At 46.1% G+C, this 19,169-nt stretch overlaps 1 protein-coding gene across 5 annotated transcripts in view; it reads right to left on the bottom strand.

The window, feature by feature from the left end:
* EIF4B (eukaryotic translation initiation factor 4B) overlaps positions 1–19,169 on the bottom strand; it is a 246,767-nt gene that overhangs the window by 201,988 nt on the left and 25,610 nt on the right. For all 5 annotated transcript variants that reach the window (XM_033936328.1, XM_033936327.1, XM_033936329.1 and 2 more), the window contains exon 2: positions 14,935–15,084. In XM_033936328.1, coding sequence (XP_033792219.1) covers positions 14,935–15,084 — 150 coding nt within the window. The remainder of the gene's footprint in view (positions 1–14,934; positions 15,085–19,169) is intronic.

Genomic DNA, 19,169 nt, shown 5'->3' on the forward strand with positions numbered 1-19,169 from the left:
ACTCGAGGCCTTCCCCGGCGGGGACTCCACAGAGAAAAGTTCCGCCATGCGGGCCTTTCGGCGTTTAAGTGCCCGCTTCTGAAAGGTGGCACACTTATCGCAGGATGCCGTCGGGTGTTGGGGCCCCAAACACCGCAAACAGCACCTGTGCGGGTCAGTAATAGAAAGGAGTCTTTCACAGCGCCTGCACTTTTTAAAGCCCGTTACGGGCCGGGACATGGGCCCACAAGCGAGCCGGGAACAAGCGAGGTTCCTCGGCCACGGCTACCGGGAGCCCCCGGTAGTAACGAATACGAAGTTTTTTTTTTTTTTTTTTGAAAAAGAAAGAAACAAAGCAAAAAGAGACGAAAAAACGCAGCGACCGTGCGAAAAACCCCACACAGCCGCGGCGACAGAAGGCAAATTTAGCACAATTTCTCCACAGGGCTTCTGGCTCCGCGGATGAAAAAGAACTGAGGACCACGAGGTGGGGATGCGCCCTCTAGTGGCAAGAAGGCTAGCACATGCGTGGTGCAGTGTGCAAACTTGAAACTTCTAGCAAGTTTGCTTGAAAAGCTGTCCGCGCTGGGGCTCCGTAGATGACGTCACCCACATGTGAGAATATCATGCCTGCTTGTCCTGGGATAACTTGTTGTATGACATTGAGGAGAGTGCAGAGAACTCCTGGTGAAGGAGGTTCCTTTGCTGGGAGTTGAAAAGAGACTGTCTTAGAGGGCGTTTGGCATAGCCCTGACTAACCACCTGAAAGATCCAATGATCCAATGTTATTAGGGACCAGCGATGATGGCAATGGGTAAATCGACCTCCTATGGGTAGAGTCTGAGGCAAAGGTTGAGAAACACTGACCATGTTCTCTAGGAGGGAGTCAAAAAGATTGCTGCTGTTTGAACCAAGGTGGTGCAGAAGTTTTCTGCTGCCTCTATTATCTGTGGTGTCTTGAGTTGCTGGCCGAGTGGACGTTGAAGGCTGGCAGTACCTGTGTCTCGAATAGTAAGTGGAGTGCATGGAGGTGTTTGAGTATCTCTGTGGCGGTTGAGACTGCTGAGATTTTGAAGAGGACAAGGTAGCCATGCAGAAAGCATGACTCTTGATTTTCTGTGTGGCCTCCTCTATATGGTCTACAAACAAATCATCACCTGTACAGGATATGTTAGAGAGAGACGGTCTTGAACGTTGGCGTCTAGATTAGAGATTCTTAGCTTGTCTTTGTATAGCAATCGAGACTGAAGGGGTTCTAGAGGTAACATCAAAAGCATCAAATGTAGAGCGCATCATATACTTTCTGGTTTCTAGGAGATCATTCATTAGATGCTGGTAAGAATACAGATACTCCATGGTATATATTGGTCATAAAGGGACATATTTTGGATGAGAGATTTCATATAAAACGATATGTAAAAAAAGTTATTTAAAATGCTATCCATCAACACACAGCCCTGGAACACTCTGCTTCCAAACTTATCCAGAGTTCTGCTTTTTCTCTCAGGAGGAGTACTGGCATAAGTTCTGAAACTGTTTGCTCTCTTCAAGGTGGATTCTATGAACTGTGGTCTGTCAAAGCCAGGGCAAGACTGGATTTGATAAAAAGTGTCCAATTTACGTGGACATATGTTGACACACAATCAAGAGAACATGAAACAAAGAAACTTGATAGCAGATAAAGGCCTAATGGCCCATCTAGTCTGCCCATCTACAGTAACCATATCTTTTTCTCTTCCGGGAGACTGTTCCTACCCTACCATCTACCACCCTTTCCATAAAAAAGTATTTCCTCAGATTACTCCTGAGCCTATAAAACTATTTAGTTATGCAGATGATTTTACGATTATCATCTCATTCACCAATTCTGTCTCCGAAACTATTCCCAAAGCTTCAGAAGCTATAAACATGATGGAACAATGGATGACAAACTTTAGGCTCAAACTTAATTCAGATAAAATGACTTTTTTCATTGCTTCACCACATCCACTTAACATTAAATCACCCCTCTGTATCAATAACCTTAGTTACCCTATCCAGCCCTCCATAAAGATACTAGGTGTAACTCTGGATCAATGCCTAACCATGAAAGACCAAGTAGATTCCTTAATCAGAAAGGGATTTTTCACTCTCTGGAAACTCAGATCCCTTAAAGCTTATTTTGTTACATCGGTTTTTAGAATCCTAGTCCAATCCCTTGTACTAAGCCTGCTTGACTACTGTAACATCGCCTATTTGGCAATTTCCCAAAAAAATATGCGACGCCTACAACTGTTGCAGAATGCGGCAGTCAGACTAATCTTTGGACTAAAAAAATTTGACCATGTGACACCCTACTACCGGCAGCTACATTGGCTGCCGATGAAGGCACGCGTAAAGTTCAAATTTGCCTGTTTCTGCTTTAAAGCATTACACGGACTTGCCCCCAAATACATTACTGACCTTTTCTCCTTCTCAACCAACAGACACAAGAGAAGTTCACATTCCAACTTCGTTTCCCCCCCAGTGAGAGGTTGCAAACTGAAAAAACACCATGAATTCCTTCTCTCATACCAAGCAGCATCATGGGGTAAAGACCTAGAACAATTACTTTCGCCCTCTACTTATGAGGAATTTAGGAAACGTCTAAAAACACACCTGTTCCTAAAACATCTTGACAACTGATCCACTTATCTCTTTCCTCTCAATAGCGACCTACTGTCCTTTTGATCACTTTTCTCCTCAACAATGAATTTCCTGTCTAATTACTTCTCTTTCCTCTTCCCCTCTTGAAGTCAGTCAATTTGTACCTTTGCTTAATCTTTTGTAAACCGCATAGAACTTCACGATATTGCGGTATATAAACTGTTATTATTATTAACTTCATCCTATGCCCTCTCATTGTAGCTTCCTTTCAAATGAAAGAGACTCGACTCATGCACATTTATATTACATAGGTATTTAAACGACTATCATATCTCCCCTCACCCATCTTTCCTCCAAAATATACAGATTGAGATCTTTAAATCTGTCCCCATACGCCTATCACGAAGACCATACACTATTTTAGTAGCCTTCCTCTGGACCAACTCCACCTTTTTATATAGAAACATAGAAACAGAGTATGACGGCAGAAAAGGGCCGGCGACCCAACAAGTCTGCCCACTCAAGAATCCTCCCTCCCTTGAGAATCCATCTTTTAAGCATTACTCTGTAGCAACCCCACCTGTTTGTCCCATCGTCTCTTGAAGTCGAGCACGCTACTGGCTTCGACCACCTGGCGTGGAAGACCATTTCATCGATCAATCACCCTTTCGGTGAAGAAGTACTTCCTGGTGTCACCATGAAATCTTCCCCCCTTAAGTTTTAGCGGATGCCCTCTTATCGCCGTGGGACCCTTAAGAAAAAAGATTTCTTCCTCCACTTCAATGCGGCCCGTGATGTATTTGAATGTTTCTATCATGTCCCCCCTATCTCTGCGCTCTTCGAGAGAATATAAGCACAGTCTGCTCAGACGTTCTTCATATGGGAGATCTTTAAGTCCCGAGACCATCCTAGTGGCCATTCTCTGGATCGACTCCATTCTCTTCACATCCATTTGATAATGAGGCCTCCAAAACTGGACACAGTACTCCAGGTACGGTCGCACCATGGATCTGTATAACGGCAGTTTGACTTCAGGCTTTCAGCTGATAAAGCTCCTTCTGATGCAACCCAGCATTTGTCTAGCCTTTGCTGAAGCTTTCTCCACCTGATTGGCAGCTTTCATATCTTCCTGGATGAGTACTCCCAAGTCCCTTTCTACAACAGTTCTTGTTAAGTTTTCACCGTTCAAGATGTATGTTCTGCATGGATTTCCGCTTCCAAGATGCATTACCTTATATTTTTTGGCATTACAATTTAGTTGCCAAGTACCGGACCATTGTTCCAGTAAAAGTAGGTCCTGCTCCATAGTGTTGGGCCTGGTTGCGCTGTCAGGTTCTGTTGCCCTGCCCACAACGTTGCATAGTTTAACGTCATCGGCAAATAATGAAATTTTGCCTCGAGAGTCAGATTCCTTACAAAGATATTAAATAGCATCGGGTCCAAGACCGAGCCCTGTGACACTCCATGGGTCACTTTCGACGTTTTTGAGGGAATACCGTTTACCATCACCCTTTGAATTCTGCCGCTAAGCCAGTCTTCTACCCATGCTGTCAGTGCTTCTCCTAGTCCTAATGTGTTCATCTTGTTCAATAACCTATGGTGTGGGACACTATCAAAAGCTTTACTGAAGTCTAAATACACGATGTCCAGGGACTCTCCCCCATCCAGTTTTTTTTGTTACCCAGTCAAAGAAGCTTATCAGATTGGACTGACAAGACCTTCTCTTCGTAAAGCCATGTAGGTGGAGATCCCTTAATCTTTCGTCATCCAGAATCGTGTCCAATCTGTTTTAATCAACGTTTCCATGAGTTTACTCACTATTGATGCGAGACTCACCGGTCTATAATTTTCAGTCTCTGACCTGCATCCCTTTTTGTGGAGCGGGATAACATTGACAGTTTTCCAGTCCAAGGGAACTTTTCCCTTGCTTAGGGAAATTGAAGAGCTTGGCTAACGGTTCTGCCAGGACATCTCTCAATTCTCGAAGTACTCTAGGGTGTAGATTATCCGGGCCCATAGCTTTGTTTACTTTTAGTTTTGATAGCTCATGGTAGATATTGCTCGCGGTAAATTCCATATCCCGGAATGGGTCCTCCGAGCTCCCCTTTGTCTGTAGCTGAGGTTCGGATCCTGGTGCTTCGCAGGTGAAAACTGAGCAGAAGTAGTTATTGAGTAGTTCTGCTTTGTCTGCGTCCGAGTCTGTAAAGTTACCGTCAGGTTTCTTTAGGCGCCAAATACCGCTTGTGTTCTTCTTCCTGTCGCTAACGTATTTAAAAAAGGATTTCTCCCCTTTCTTAACCTGCCTAGCTATGTTTTCTTCCATCCGGAGTTTGGCCTCTATAACTTGCGTTTTTAACTTTTCTAGATTTCACCAGATAGGTTTCTTTAGATTCCAGTCGTTGTGATTGTTTGTAGGTTACGAAAGCTTTTTTCTTTTGCTTTACTAGTTCTGAGATCTCCGCGGAGAATCACTGTGGTCTATTTTTTGGCGTCGTTTCCTCACGGTTTTTATGTATATCTTTTTGAAAGTGTGGCCTCCAGAATTGTACACAATATTCTAAATGAGGTCTAAGCAGAGTCTTATATAGCGGCATCAATACCTCCTTTTTCCTACTGGCCATACCTCTCCCTATGCAACCTAGTATCCTTCTAGCTTTTGCCATCACCTTTTCAACATGTTTGGCCACCTTAAGATCATCACATACAATCACACCTCAAGTCCCGCTCTTCTATCGTGCACATAAGTTCTTCATCCCCCTAAACTGTACCGTTCCCTCAGGTTTTTGCAGCCCAAATGCATGACCTTGCATTTCTTAGAATTAAATTTTAGCTGCCAAATTTCAGACCATTCTTCAAGCTTCACCAGGTCTTTCTTCATGTTATTCACACCATCCGGCACGTCTATATTGACTCAGAAAAATTATCTAATGTACTAAAACTAGTAAAATTTCAGTAAAATAAGCTATCAAAAAATATTAGGTGGAAAGCGGAGATTCACAGTTTTTAAATAAAGCCTCTTTCATGAGATTGTGGAGAGGAACTTTTATGCAGTCTTTAGGTCACTCTTTGTTGTCAAGTACATCCATAAATTCTGCTCAAGGTTCTATTTAAGACTTCATATTTATTGGGAGTACTTGCCCCATCTGTCTGTGAAGGACAGACTCTCTGGGGGTGACAAGGTAGTGGAGGAGATGGATCCAAAGGTACACCATAAGACTTATCCGCTGACAGCTCTGGATAGTCACTGGAGAGAAGTCAGTCATACTCCTCAACATTAGGTCTTGCAAAACAAGATCGATGAGAAGAACGTCAAGGAGAGCATTGAGAAGAGTATCAGATTGAGCGCTGTGACAATCGTCTATGTGAGTGTCTTGAACTCTGAGAGGAGAATCAAGAATGGGATGATGAACTATGATCGCTCAACGATGATGCAGGCCTCAATGTAGATACTTGACATCAAAACATCCAATGGAGTTTTTGGGTGTTGCTTGGACTAAGTTGAAACTGAGTGTGAAAGCAGGAATTGGCACGGAATGTGTCTGCAGCAGCCAAGCTAGCTTCTTCTGCATGTGCAGCTGCTCCTTCAAGGATGGCACCAGTACCGATGTAGGCAAGGGTACAATAAGTGCTGGCTGTGCTGGGTGTCGAGGTGTTGGAGGCTTCAATGTTGAGGGATGCTTCAAAGGAGACACCAGCTCTAAAGATGGCGATCTGGCAACGCTGTGCTGGCACTTGGAATGCGATGATGGGGACGACACTTGGAATGATGCTGATGCCTGCCTTGAGGGGAGAGGTGTTTGTGTTTCTTAGCTTTCTTACAAGGTTCCCCCGATGACTGTGGCATCGACAAAGAGAAGGGTATCATCAAAACCACTGGTACCGGTGTAGATGCCTGTGTCAAGTGACATTGAATAGTAGTGTCAGTCTCCAGCCATAATCAATGCAGTTGAAGATGAACCTAAAAGTTTCTCAAATTTAAGTTTCTAGCTTTAAGCAACCTCTTCTGCAAGCAAGAGCAGAGTGTGCAAGAAATATCCCGATGATCACATATGTGGATCCTTGCCTGAAATGGTCCTGCTACACTGTTTAAAACCACTCTGAGGTTTGGTCATCAATGGAAAGACCGCCGATGCAAGGTCAAAGGACTCAATTGTCCAGGGAGCATGATGAAATCGTATGCCGAAAAATGGCTGATGCTCTGGGCCTGAAACAGGTTCCAAAGTGCATGAAGGCCGAAAATCGAAAAAAACTAGAGAAAAATGAAAACAATCAAACCAGGAAGAAATGAGGAAAGAAACTGAAAAACTATTAAGACGGCAAAAATAATGGGAAGGCAGAAAACAATGTTTTTCAGCGCACTTGGAGGAACTCCAAGTAAAGAGTACTTTCAGCTCTGCAGAAAACTGAAAGCCAACATCTGGCGAGAAGGCTCTAGCGCATGCACGGTACAGGCAGACTCGAGAGACTTAAAATTTTTTTTAATTGAAGTCACACTTTTTCCACTGTCCATAGTGGACTCCATGAAAGACGTCACCCACTTGTGAGAATATGCTGCCTGCTTGTCCTAGGATAATGAGTTATTTCTCAAGAGCCACACTGTCCAAGCTCCCAAAGAGAAGTAACAAGTCCATCCACTCTAATACTAACAATCCAGACCACATGAGACCAAGATAAAAAACACCCTATGGATTCTAGTCCATCAAGTTCACATCAAAGAAGTTGGTATCAAACCAGTTCCTTGTATATCAATGCAGTTGAAGTATCAAGATATTATACCCACATCCAGTCAAGCATACCAGATCAGACAGCCCTTTCCTTGATGTCAAATGCTTTAAAATGTTATGCTGCTTTAAGAATTGTTGGGTTTCCTAAAGTTTAAGAAAAAAGTGTGGTTTTGCCTTGGTGCATGATTTTCAAATTTAGCAGGATATAACAATGCAAGAGATTTTTATCTTCACAAGCTGAGAGCACAGAGGTGCAAACTCTTCTCACAATGGATACTTTACCGAGTAATCCTTGAAGCATAATATTTGCTGTTTTGATATTACAGCTCTTAAGATTTCCTTTGTGGACAAAATTAAACAGCCTTAAGATTACTATATGAGGTTGTTGGTTATGAACCTAATAGGGCACAATCCTATAAGCCCATTCAATTTGTGGTGGAGAGTTTCAGGCTCTGTGCCAACCATGTTTTCAAGAATCCCTAAAGTTCTGGTTCAACAATTAACTCCAGCAATTCAATCAGATGCAAATTATTACATGGATAAGGTTCTCCAAATTGTCAACCTTGAAGCTGGAACATTTTGGCGACTCTGTCAACTTCCAAAGTGCACCCAAATGAAAATCATGGGTGAGATTTTCCAGTCAGTCATTCATTCATACTTTCAATTTTGTCTATAATTCGCTGTAAATTATGATCCAAGGAAGCTTTCACAATCTCTGTGATCTCTGCTGTTATTTCTGCAGTCCGTGCAGCTCCCACAAGATCCACTATCTTGTTGTTTCCCCGATGAACACAGTCCCTCTCCTGTTTCTGCATGTTTGTAACAGAATCCAATGGAACAGAGGTGAGCCTGGTCTTCAAAATCCACTTTAATAATCAACCAATAATGAAAAACATGCATAAAACAGTCTTGTCAATCAAAAAAGCATCTGGCAAATCAAGAACTTGACACGGCCGGAGTCCTAAAACATATAATGCAGGTAGCGCTCCTGGTTTGATTAAAGTTGTCATACTTGTAATGTTCATGTACACACAAAATTTGGAATTTTTGATTTAAGTAATTCTTTTTATTTCTGTAAATATCTATTTGTACACAAAACACTCATATGCACATAGGCCCGGGAGCCTTAGGTCCCTCCTGGGGGCGGGGCCTTGGGCACATGGTCGGGTTGGGCCCATGTGCCCAAGGCCCCGCCCCCAGGAGGGACCTAAGGCTCCCGGGCCTATTCTGATTGGCCCAGGCGCCTTAGACCCCACCAGTAGGCGGAGCTTTGGGACGGATGGGCCAATCCGGCCTCATTTCGTCGTTGGCTGCCTGCCGGACAGGCGGGTTTGGCTCCCGTCTGTCCGGCCAACTACACAAAGGTATGGGGAAGGGGGGTGGGGGTGTCGTGGGGGTCGGCCAGGGGGGGTCGCGGGTCGGCTGGGGGGGGCGGTCGGAGGTTCTTGGGGGGGCGGTCGTTGGGGGGAGGGGGGTTTGCGTCGAGGGCAGGAGGGCCTGGGATCCCTCCTGCCCGTAATGTAGTGCGGGGTGGGGGTAGGGGGTCGCCGTGGCCAGGAGGGTTTGGGCTCCCTCCTGGCCCGAACAACTAGCGGGGGGGGGGGGGGGGTCGCCAGGGCCAGGAGGACTTGGGCTCCCTCCTGGCCCGAAATTGTCGGGGAGTTGGGGAGTCGGCGGGGCAAGAGGGCTTGGGCTCCCTTTTGCCCCGATCGTGTCGGGGAGTCGGGGGGGCAAGAGGGCTTGAGCTCCCTTTTGCCCCGATCGTGTTGGGGGTGCCGCGGTTGGCTGGGGCAAGAGGGCTTGAGCTCCCTCTTGCCCCGATCGTGTCGGGTGTCGGGACCGCCAAGAGGAAGCAGCAGGACACCGGTAGGAGCTTCTACATGATAGGGGGGGGGGGGGTCGGGAGGCTGTGGGGGTGCGAGCGGCCCTTCAGGGTGAGTTGTGCGGGTGGGAGTGCGTGCGAGCGGTCCTTTGGGGTGGGGGTGCGTGCGAGCGGTCCTTCGGGGTGGGGGTGCGAGCAGTCCTGCGGGGGGGTGAATCGGACGTCGGGGGGAGGGGGGGCATCAGGCTTTCAGGGTGGGGACAGGACTTCAAGGGGGAGAGGAGAGTCGGGGTGACCAGAGGAGAGTCGGGGCGGGTGAAAGGAGAGTCGGGCAGCATGCGCGGTATACGGGTGTGCGCGGTATATAAAAATTTCTGTACATAAATTTGTGTTTTTCGCGCTATACCCGTGTGCGCGTTTTACACGGGTGCGCGTTATCTACGTGAAAATACGGTATGTCATTTTAATTACAAGTTTGACAACTTTAATCAAACCAGGAGTGCTATCTGCATTATATGTTTTAGGGCTCCTGATGCAGGCGGTTTAGCCAAAACACAGTCCGTGTCGAGTCCATGATTTGCCAGATGTTTTTAAGATTGACAAGACTGTTTTATGCATGTTTTTCATTATTGGTTGATATTAAAGTGGTTTTGAAGACAAGGCTCGCTTTGCTCTGATCCACTGGATTCTGTTGCTACTTGTACAGAGGTAACTTGTCTCCATTGTTGGTGCCTGCATATTTGTTGGTGCCCAAGGCCCCGCCCCCAGGAGGGACCTAAGGCTCCCGGGCCTATTCTGATTGGCCCAGGCACCTTAGGCCCCACCAGTAGGCGGAGCTTTGGGACGGATGGGCCAATCCGGCCTCATTCCGTCGTTGGCTGCCTGCCGGACAGGCGGGTTTGGCTCCCGTCTGTCTGGCCAACTACACAAAGGTACGGGGAAGGGGGATGGGGGTGTCATGGGGGTCAGCCAGGGGGGTCGCGGGTCGGCTGGGGGGGCGGTCGGAGGTTCTTGGGGGGGGCGGTAGTTTGGGGAGGGAGATTTGCGTCGAGGGCAGGAGGGCCTGGGATCCCTCCTGCCCGTAATGTAGTGCGGGGTGGGGGTAGGGGGTCGCCGTGGCCAGGAGGGTTTGGGCTCCCTCCTGGCCCGAACAACTAGCGGGGGGGGGGGGGGGGGGGTCGCCAGGGCCAGGAGGACTTGGGCTCCCTCCTGGCCCGATATTGTCGGGGAGTTGGGGAGTCGGCAGGGCAAGAGGGCTTGGGCTCCTTTTTGCCCCGATCGTGTCGGGGAGTCAGGGGGGCAAGAGGGCTTGAGCTCCCTCTTGCCCCGATCGTGTCGGGGTGCCGTGGTTGGCTGGGGCAAGAGGGCTTGAGCTCCCTCTTGCCCCGATCGTGTCGGGTGTCGGGACCGCCAAGAGGAAGCAGCAGGACACCGGTAGGAGCTTCTACATGATGGGGGGGGGGGGGGGGGGTCGGGAGGCTGTGGGGGTGCGAGCGGCCCTTCAGGGTGAGTTGTGCGGGTGGGAGTGCGTGCGAGCGGTCCTTTGGGGTGGGGGTGCGAGCAGTCCTGCGGGGGGGTGAATCGGACGTCAGGGGGGGGGGGGCATCAGGCTTTCAGGGTGGGGACAGGACTTCAAGGGGGAGAGGAGAGTCGGGGTGACCAGAGGAGAGTCGCGCCCGGGTATACCCAGGAGAGTATACCCGGGTGCGCGTTATCTACCGTGAAAATACGGTATGTCATTTTAATTACAAGTTTGACAACTTTAATCAAACCAGGAGTGCTATCTGCATTATATGTTTTAGGGCTCCTGATGCAGGCGGTTTAGCCAAAACACAGTCCGTGTCGAGCCCATGATTTGCCAGATGTTTTTAAGATTGACAAGACTGTTTTATGCATGTTTTTCATTATTGGTTGATAGTAAAGTGGTTTTGAAGACAAGGCTCGCTTTGCTCTGATCCACTGGATTCTGTTGCTACTTGTACAGAGGTAACTTGTCTCCATTGTTGGTGCCTGCATATTTGTAGTAATACATCCATTTTCAAAACCTAGACTTGATTGCTGACATACTTCCAACACTTCAGCTCCCCAATATGACAAAAACAACCTTGGAACCAGTATGTTAATTGGGTCAAGGGTTGCAGAGCTAAGAGTCCTAACTTCCTCTCAGCAACATAGCAAACACATGACCTCCAGGCAGGAGAATTTAAACCAGTGCTCATCCCTGAAGTGCTACCCACGCCAGGTCTGTTAGTTTCTCTGTCAGCAAAGGATCCCTGCACAGAAGTAGTGCAGGCAGAGCCCCCCCCCCTTACATATAATCACAGTAGCCTTTAAATACTTACTCTTAAAACTTTTCTTTCTTTTAATTCTTTATTCCTTCAACAGTTCATGGAATAAAGCTGCATAGCCAATTTAAATGGCTTTAAAATAATTACTTGCAGGGGTACACAGTGGGCCCTTTAAACGTCCCACCCCCTTCCATGGGGACCTCAGATAGCATTCCCCAAACCAAGGCAGCTAAGAGCTATGGAGAAACCAACTGATCTGTGCTCAAACAGCACAGAGACTATGGCCTGAATTCCAAGTTTTACCCTGTTCTAGGGACTCAACCTCAAAAAGGACACAGGTTATGGACTGGGCCCTGACTACCCAAGCCTATGCCAAGAGAAAAAATCTGATGTACCAATCCAACACACCTAATCTGCTGGAGGTAGAGAATACTGAAGGGCTCCTGACTACACCAGCCCTTATACTGCACCCTTATATGTTGCAGGAAGAATTCAAAATTTCTAGCTCCATTTGCTGGTAAGGGGACACAACCTATTGGTTTGGACTGGCCTAGTAGGATTAAATGGAATTTTTTTTTCTTTAAATATTCACACACACATATACTGTATATTAAAACTATCTCTCCCTCTTCTTAGTTATGGCTGGTAAATAATCACATACTCAGGAGGACAAATTGGTCTCAGCAAAGATGTTAAGTTTTAACCACATTGTGATAGCGTGTATATTTCTCCCTCCGAATCCGCGAGGGTTAGGGGCAGAGCCGGCCCGTGGATATGGAAAAATCACAGATAACTTTTAGGGCCAACTCTGACCCACCTCCACCTCCCTCCTGTGTCCCGGACCTCCCCAGACCTTACCTAGTGGTGACGCAGGGCAGGAGCGATTTTCCTACACTCCTGCCCCATGCAGAGTCATCATCAAAAATGGCTGTCATGAGTTCTCGTTGTAGTCTCATGAGACCATGGGAACTCACAGCAGCCATGTTTGATGACAGCTCTGCACGGGGCAGGAGCATAAAAAGATCACTCCTGCCCCGCATCACCGCTAGACCACCAGGTAAGGTCTGGGGAGGTCCAGGAGGCAGTGATTCAGCTTTTAAATACTAGGAGGTCCAGGGCAAAAAAAAATCACGAATAACCAAATTCACAGGAACTAAACCCGCAGATTTGGAGGGAGAAGTGTATATTCTGTCCCAGTGATCCCAAGAACCTGGAAAGAGAAGCAGTTTAAGAAGACCAGCTGGATATGAGGAGGACCCATAAGGCATGGTAACCTATCTGCATATGTGCTTTAGAATAGGGAGATCCCTAGGAGAAAATTATCTTTTTAGGAGCCCTCTGCTGGGTGGAAGTAACTTGGGGGTCCCTGAGAAGATGTTGAGGACCCAAGAGATTGATTGGGTCTTTGATCTTCTCGCCTCACTTTAACTGTCTAAGGGGTTGAGAATCAAGACCCCTGCCCTAACAATCCAGTTAGCTGGAAGAAATTCCCTGACTCATAGGTGACCCTTAGTGGGAGGAATACGGGTGTAAGCTTAACCACCGGGTAAACTTGAAGGACTAGAAATAATCCCTGAGTGGTCAGAGCGTGGCAGAGGGCTACCTGAGTAGCCAGAATGTGGCTGATGACTACCTGAGCAGCCAGAGCATAACAAGAAGGTTATCTGAGTGGCCAGAGCATGGCCGAGGGCTACTGCAGTGACCCAAGTGACCATAGGTGACCCGAAGTAATCCAAGTGACCAGAAGAGACCTGGAGTGATAAGCGGCCTATCTATACACATTAGAACTGTTTAGCTACCTCTGGAAAGCTTTCAAGCCAACTGGCTTGTTATTGAGGGGAAGAGATAACCAGGAAAGGGGGGTGGCACAAAATAAGGGGGAAATTTGTGAAATTTCCTCTTCTCTTCAACCCTAGCTTTATTAATGAAAAGCAGCCCCTTTCCTAGATCTCAGCTAGTGCTCCAATCCCCCTCTCTAGAACAATTTTTCCCTACTGAAGAGGGCCTTACTCTTCACAAGCAGAATGGGCACGAGTTCCCTGTGAAGAGCACACTAGGGCATTTCAAGCTGCGGGGGGTGGAGGGAAAGCCAATTGGATGTTTAATACTAGCTTTGGAAAGTTGGAATTGATGGTGCTAGGAGAAAGGATAGGGTAAGGTAAAGGAGGAGAAGCAATGCCTAAAGCGAGAATATTGAGGAGGTGGCTGTTCACTGGTGAAGTCAGAGTGGACAGGAAATCCCCCTAACCCCACACCAAAAACATATCTGCTGAGATAGTTTATGAACAAATCCTCTTGTATAATGAACCTACAATCCTGTGCAAATTAAATTGAATGAGTCCAAAACAAGACTTCTTTGGCTCGGTCCAAAACTAGATCACCTACCCACCTCCATCCCACTACCCTCTGGCTCCTCTCTGCAGCTTGAGTTCTCGAGCAAGGTCTTGGGCATCATCATTGATTCCACATTGTCCTTCAATGACCACCTCCAATCCTTGGTAAAAAAATGCTTTTTCAGCCTTCACATGCTGAGGAAAGTTAGATCCTGCCTCCATCAAAAACATTTTACCCTCCTTGTCCAATCCATCATCCTCTCCAGATTGGACTATTGCAACTCTATCTACTTAAGCCTAACTAAGAAAAACCTCCACAGACTCCAACGGATTCAGAATGCTGCGGCCAAGCTCATCTTCGCTAAAAGTAAATTTGACTATGTCTCCCCGCTCCTGGCCAAGCTCCACTGGCTTCCGATAATCGCCAGGGTCCACTATAAATGCGCCTGTTTAACTTTCAAAATCCTATATGGTATCCTCCCTCCCTTTATCCCTCTTTCTTGGAATTCCTCAAACCCTAATACCACCAGATCCTCCCACAAATTAAAACTATCCTTCCCCTCGTTAAAAGGCATTTCCCACACAGGAAAGCTAGGGACCTCCCTCCACTCCCTCCCCCCTCCCCTCTTCGGAACTTGAGCTCTCTCCAAGTTTTCCGCAAACATCTGAAAACCTGGCTTTTCTCAAAAAATGTAAGTCTCCCTCCAACTTAGGAATCAAGGAAACTCTTATATCTTGGCATCCCAAGTACTCTAAATTTTCTTCACACTTCTACCTCTAACCCTCTGTTGTAGTTCCTTCCTATTTCTCCTACTGTAAACTGCGTCGAGCTCTATGAACGTGGAGATGATGCGGTATACAAACCTAAGGACTAGATTAGATTAGATTAGAAAGTAACAGCAGTATAGCTGGATGTCATCTTGTTCCTACAGAAAACGTTAAGCAGCAGCAGCTCTAGCAGCATGCAGTGCAAAAAGCTCCATGTACTTTTTTCACCTTTACTAAAAAGCTCTGCAAGATTCTCAATATCAATAGAAAAAAAATCATGCAAGCCACCTCTGTGGTTCACTGTAACTTCTTTTCAGATAATGGCTCTTATAGATTAACCTTTACTGAATAAATATTGCAGTATAGTTGAATGTTTTGATTATTATGACATTTACCATCTCCTTCAAGGTCGTCAGTCTCATCAGCCCAACTGACTGGCTTGGAAATGTAGCTTCCACCACGTCCTCCGCTGCCTCCACCACTGCTATCTTCTGCCAGAAAGTCATTGAGGGCCACAGTTTTCCCCTTCTTATTCTTCTTCTTAGCTGTTAGAGATAAAAATAAAAAAAATATGAGGCAAAGGCATATTACTCAACTTGACAACTTGCTTGAGAGAGAAAGTTACAAGAATGCCCTGGGAAGACTTCAAATTCTTGTCAAAGTGTTATTTACAGGTCAATGCCCTGTGGGTTGATTGTAGCACAGGAGATTTTGGTTCAAATGTCAAATGGGAAGCATGGTTCAGGCATTTCATGGTGTTTATGTACTGAAGTCCTAGAAAGAGGGATGCAGCTGCTGCTATAATTAAAAAAAAAAAAAAAACACCCAAAAACAACAAAAACTTATCAGGAAAGCAACATCTGCTTCCCAATCAGCCAAGGCCAAGAAAACCATAAAAGCACGCTTAGCCCCTGGTGATAGTAGGTCCCAGCTACAACAGTGACACCGAGGCCCCGATGCTCAAAAGTTTTCCGTGGCAGTAAGACTCGTTAGAACAATCTTACTGCTGTGAAAAGCTCTCCCACCGATGCACAATAGGGTTCTCTATGGCTGCTACCGATCGATCCTTGTAGCAGCCACCGAAAAACCAAAGCAAATGCAATGCAAGGAGTTCATTAATATTTAAATGAGTTCTCCTTGCGATGCACAAAAAAGAATGCCCTCCCCACCCTTTTACAGAGCAAACATTTCTGCCAGCAGTTGCCCTGCATGTGTTGTGTGAAGCACATAACACAAATAGGACAGCTAAGCCAATAAAAAAAAAAGCCAGCAGCCTCTGCTCTCCCTGGAAGCCCTGATCTACTGAGCCGCAGGACTCTCCAAAGCTGCCATTGGTTTCAAGGCTTCCCCTGCTGCTCAGCTGATAGCAGAACTGTAGTTGGCCAAGCCCATTAAAAAAAACAAAAAAAAAACAAAGCAGCAGGCAGTTGGGCTCTGGGGCTGTGGCAGCAGTAGCAAATTGCTCCCCGCTTCGTGAGAGAGCGGCAGGAGGAGTGGGAATATGGTGTATGGCTCAGCTGCAAGGTGCGTTTACTCTCATGACCTGTGTCCCAATTGGTGCTGCAGGTAGATAGGGGAAAGCACTCTGGGAAGAGTGGAGGTGGCTTGCCTTTAACTCACCAGTGAGCAAATGGTGAAGGAGACGCAGCCGAGACCGGGCTCCTTTACCCAATTATTCAGGGGTATATACAGATTTGCAGTCTTTGCTGAGTGGTTTCCCTGCTCTGTGGACCAGAATCCAGAGGTGCTTACCATCACAGAATCCAGGATTTCAGGGCATGCAATGTGAAAGAATGCTTCATGGGTTGACCTTTTCAGTTAAAAAAAAAAAAAAACCTTCCAAATTCAGATGCGGGAATGTTTTTGACAAATTTCTTCTGGATTTTTTTTTTTTTTTAATTATTATTGCTAGGTGCTTGCTTTTAGCTGACAGGAGGGATGGGGAAGAGGAGGAGCTGTGCCTAGTTATTGTTCTTCTGAGCAAGCGCCAAGCACAGTTTCTCCCCCTTTTACCGGAGCTGCTCCTTACTAATAGCACGCATATAATTTGCATGCTATTCAAGCTAAGCATCACCTGGTTCAGAAAAATTGCTCCCACCATGGTATTTTTTACCATAGTATTACAGAATTATACATTGGGGCCTGAGTGACAAGATTTAAAATCTATGATTATAGAGCTCTGGCAAGAGATACATGACCCTAGGGCTGACAATTATCATTGCAATGACAGACTGAGGGGATATAGAAAAGAGACATTATTCCTGGGCAGTTGTAAGGAAGTTTCATGGTACTAAAACACCAGACCTGGTTGCAAGTGAGATGAAAGACCAAAGGAAATGGAAGAAACCATGAACCCCTCAGCCCTCCCCTGCCCACACCCTTCAAGAAAAATCTCCCTTCTAGCCATAAGCTAGCAAGGACACTCAATTTGCTCTAGCCAGCGGATATACAAATTAAAATTGAAGGGCAAGACTTAAATCACTCTCGCAAGGCTATAAATATTGAGCTTTTATGGGTTATAAGTTACAGAATAGCAGTCCATACTCCTACAAAATGTATGCCCACTTCTTAACAAATGGTGAGCACTTGCAACCACTACACACATCTGAAAGACTGGGACAATCAAAATGATGATAATGAGACTTCCTGGAAATTTGTATGCAGATTCCACATTTGACCCTTTATGTAGTCAGTACTGCAATTGATGCAGTAAACTAATGGCATGCAAATTATCTCCCATGCCACTACCCTAGCTCCACCCCACAAAAGTTGTCCAGAAGGTCCTGATCACCCCACCCAGACTCCCAATTCTCCTCCCCTGGTGCCCCTATCCCAAACATAATTCTTAGTAGTAGAAGTAAACCTTCCATCTGTTGGAAGGCAGGAGTAGTGCCAACTCACTCCTGCCTCTGGTTCAGTCAACTTCCAAAATGGCTTTGCTTGACCCCTAGTGATGCATCATGACACACAACTAGGGTTCATGCACCGCCGTTATGAACTATGGGTGGAAGTTCTATCATTGAGGAAATAATGGAAAATAGGAGGGAACATCTAAGGATATCTACCCCTTTCCTGTTAAAATTGGCTGAATGGGTTTTAAAGGATAGCTTTTTTGAGTATAATGGTATCTTTTACCAGCAGATAGAGGGGGTGGCTATGGGTGCCACTGTGGCACCTTCCATAGCCACACTGTATATGGGCAAATTTGAGGTGGAGACTGTCTATCCTTCTGAGTTTTTTCAATCGATCCAGTTTTGGAAGCGATTTTTAGATGACATCTTTTTTTTTGTGGGATGGATCAGAAAGTGATTTGAACAGGTTTATCACATGGATTAATACCAAGAACCCCAACCTACAGTTTGTTGCCCATTTCAGTAAAACTGAGATAGAATTCTTGGATATACTGATAAGTAAAGATGATACAGGATTACACACTACATTGTATAGGAAATCGGTAGCGCGGAATACGTTACTTCATTTTAACAGTTTCCACCCTTACCATCTAAGACACAGTTTACCCATAAGTCAATATCTTAGAGTACGGAGGGTTTGTTCCGCCTTAGATGAATTTAAAAGGGTGGTGAAGGATTTGGAAATCAGGTTTCTTGATAGAGGGTATCCTAAAAGTTCCACTAGGCAAGCTTACTTAAGGGCACGGTATGCCCAGAGAGACCTGTTATTAAGGGAAAAAGTTGACACACAGGAGGAGGACCGGCTCATATGTGTCTTTCCCTATTCCAAAGCTTCAGGGGTCTTGATCTCCCAGATAAAACAATATTGGCCCATACTTAATCTACATGCAGGGTTTGCTGAACTCCCAATGTTCTCCTATCGTAGGGGCAAGACTATTGGACAGGCACTTAGGAAAAATAGTAGGAAGGTAGAAAAGGAGGGTACAATAAAGGGCCATGAGAGATGCCATCAATGTCAGTGGTGCAATTCCAGTCTGGAAGGCCCCCAGTGGATTGACCCGCAGTTGGGTTATGTGGTTAGGGCAAGGGCTAACACCAATTGTAGGACCTCTAGGGTGGTTTACGTAATAGTATGCCCATGCGATTTAGTATACGTGGGGCGTACCAAGAGGGCGATTAATATCCGCTTAAATGAACACAAATCACGGATTAACACGGCAGCTGTTCAAGCCCCTATAGTCCAACACTGTATTGATAGGGGTCATGGGGTACAACATCTCAGATGGAGAATCATCGATAACATTGATATGATAGAGCAGAAAGGGGACTGGGAGCGGAGACTTAACACACTAGAACAGCGGTGGATCTACCGTTTGAATACCGTGGTCCCGACCGGACTCAACAAAGAGCTTGAGTGGGCCTCGCTGATATAATTTTTAGGCCCTAGGTTTATGTCCTCCACTTCATCCCTGATACTATTGAATGTACCATTAATCTGTTAAGTATAAAGGTAGCTGCTCTGGCGTCTGACGTCATCATTCTGAGTTTTTTTAGGACGTTGACGTCAGGGGCTGGAGCCTATAAAATATACGAACAAGAGCCGTATCGCCATTTCGTTTTGGACGCAATGGTTGGTTGAGTAGTATTAAAAGGTAAGAGGGGAGATTTGGGATAGTTTAATATTTAATCATGCTTAGCTGGATAGTACAATTGTTAGT

This window comes from Geotrypetes seraphini, chromosome 3 (assembly GCF_902459505.1).
Source record: "Geotrypetes seraphini chromosome 3, aGeoSer1.1, whole genome shotgun sequence".
Classification (NCBI taxonomy): Eukaryota; Metazoa; Chordata; class Amphibia; order Gymnophiona; family Dermophiidae; genus Geotrypetes; species Geotrypetes seraphini.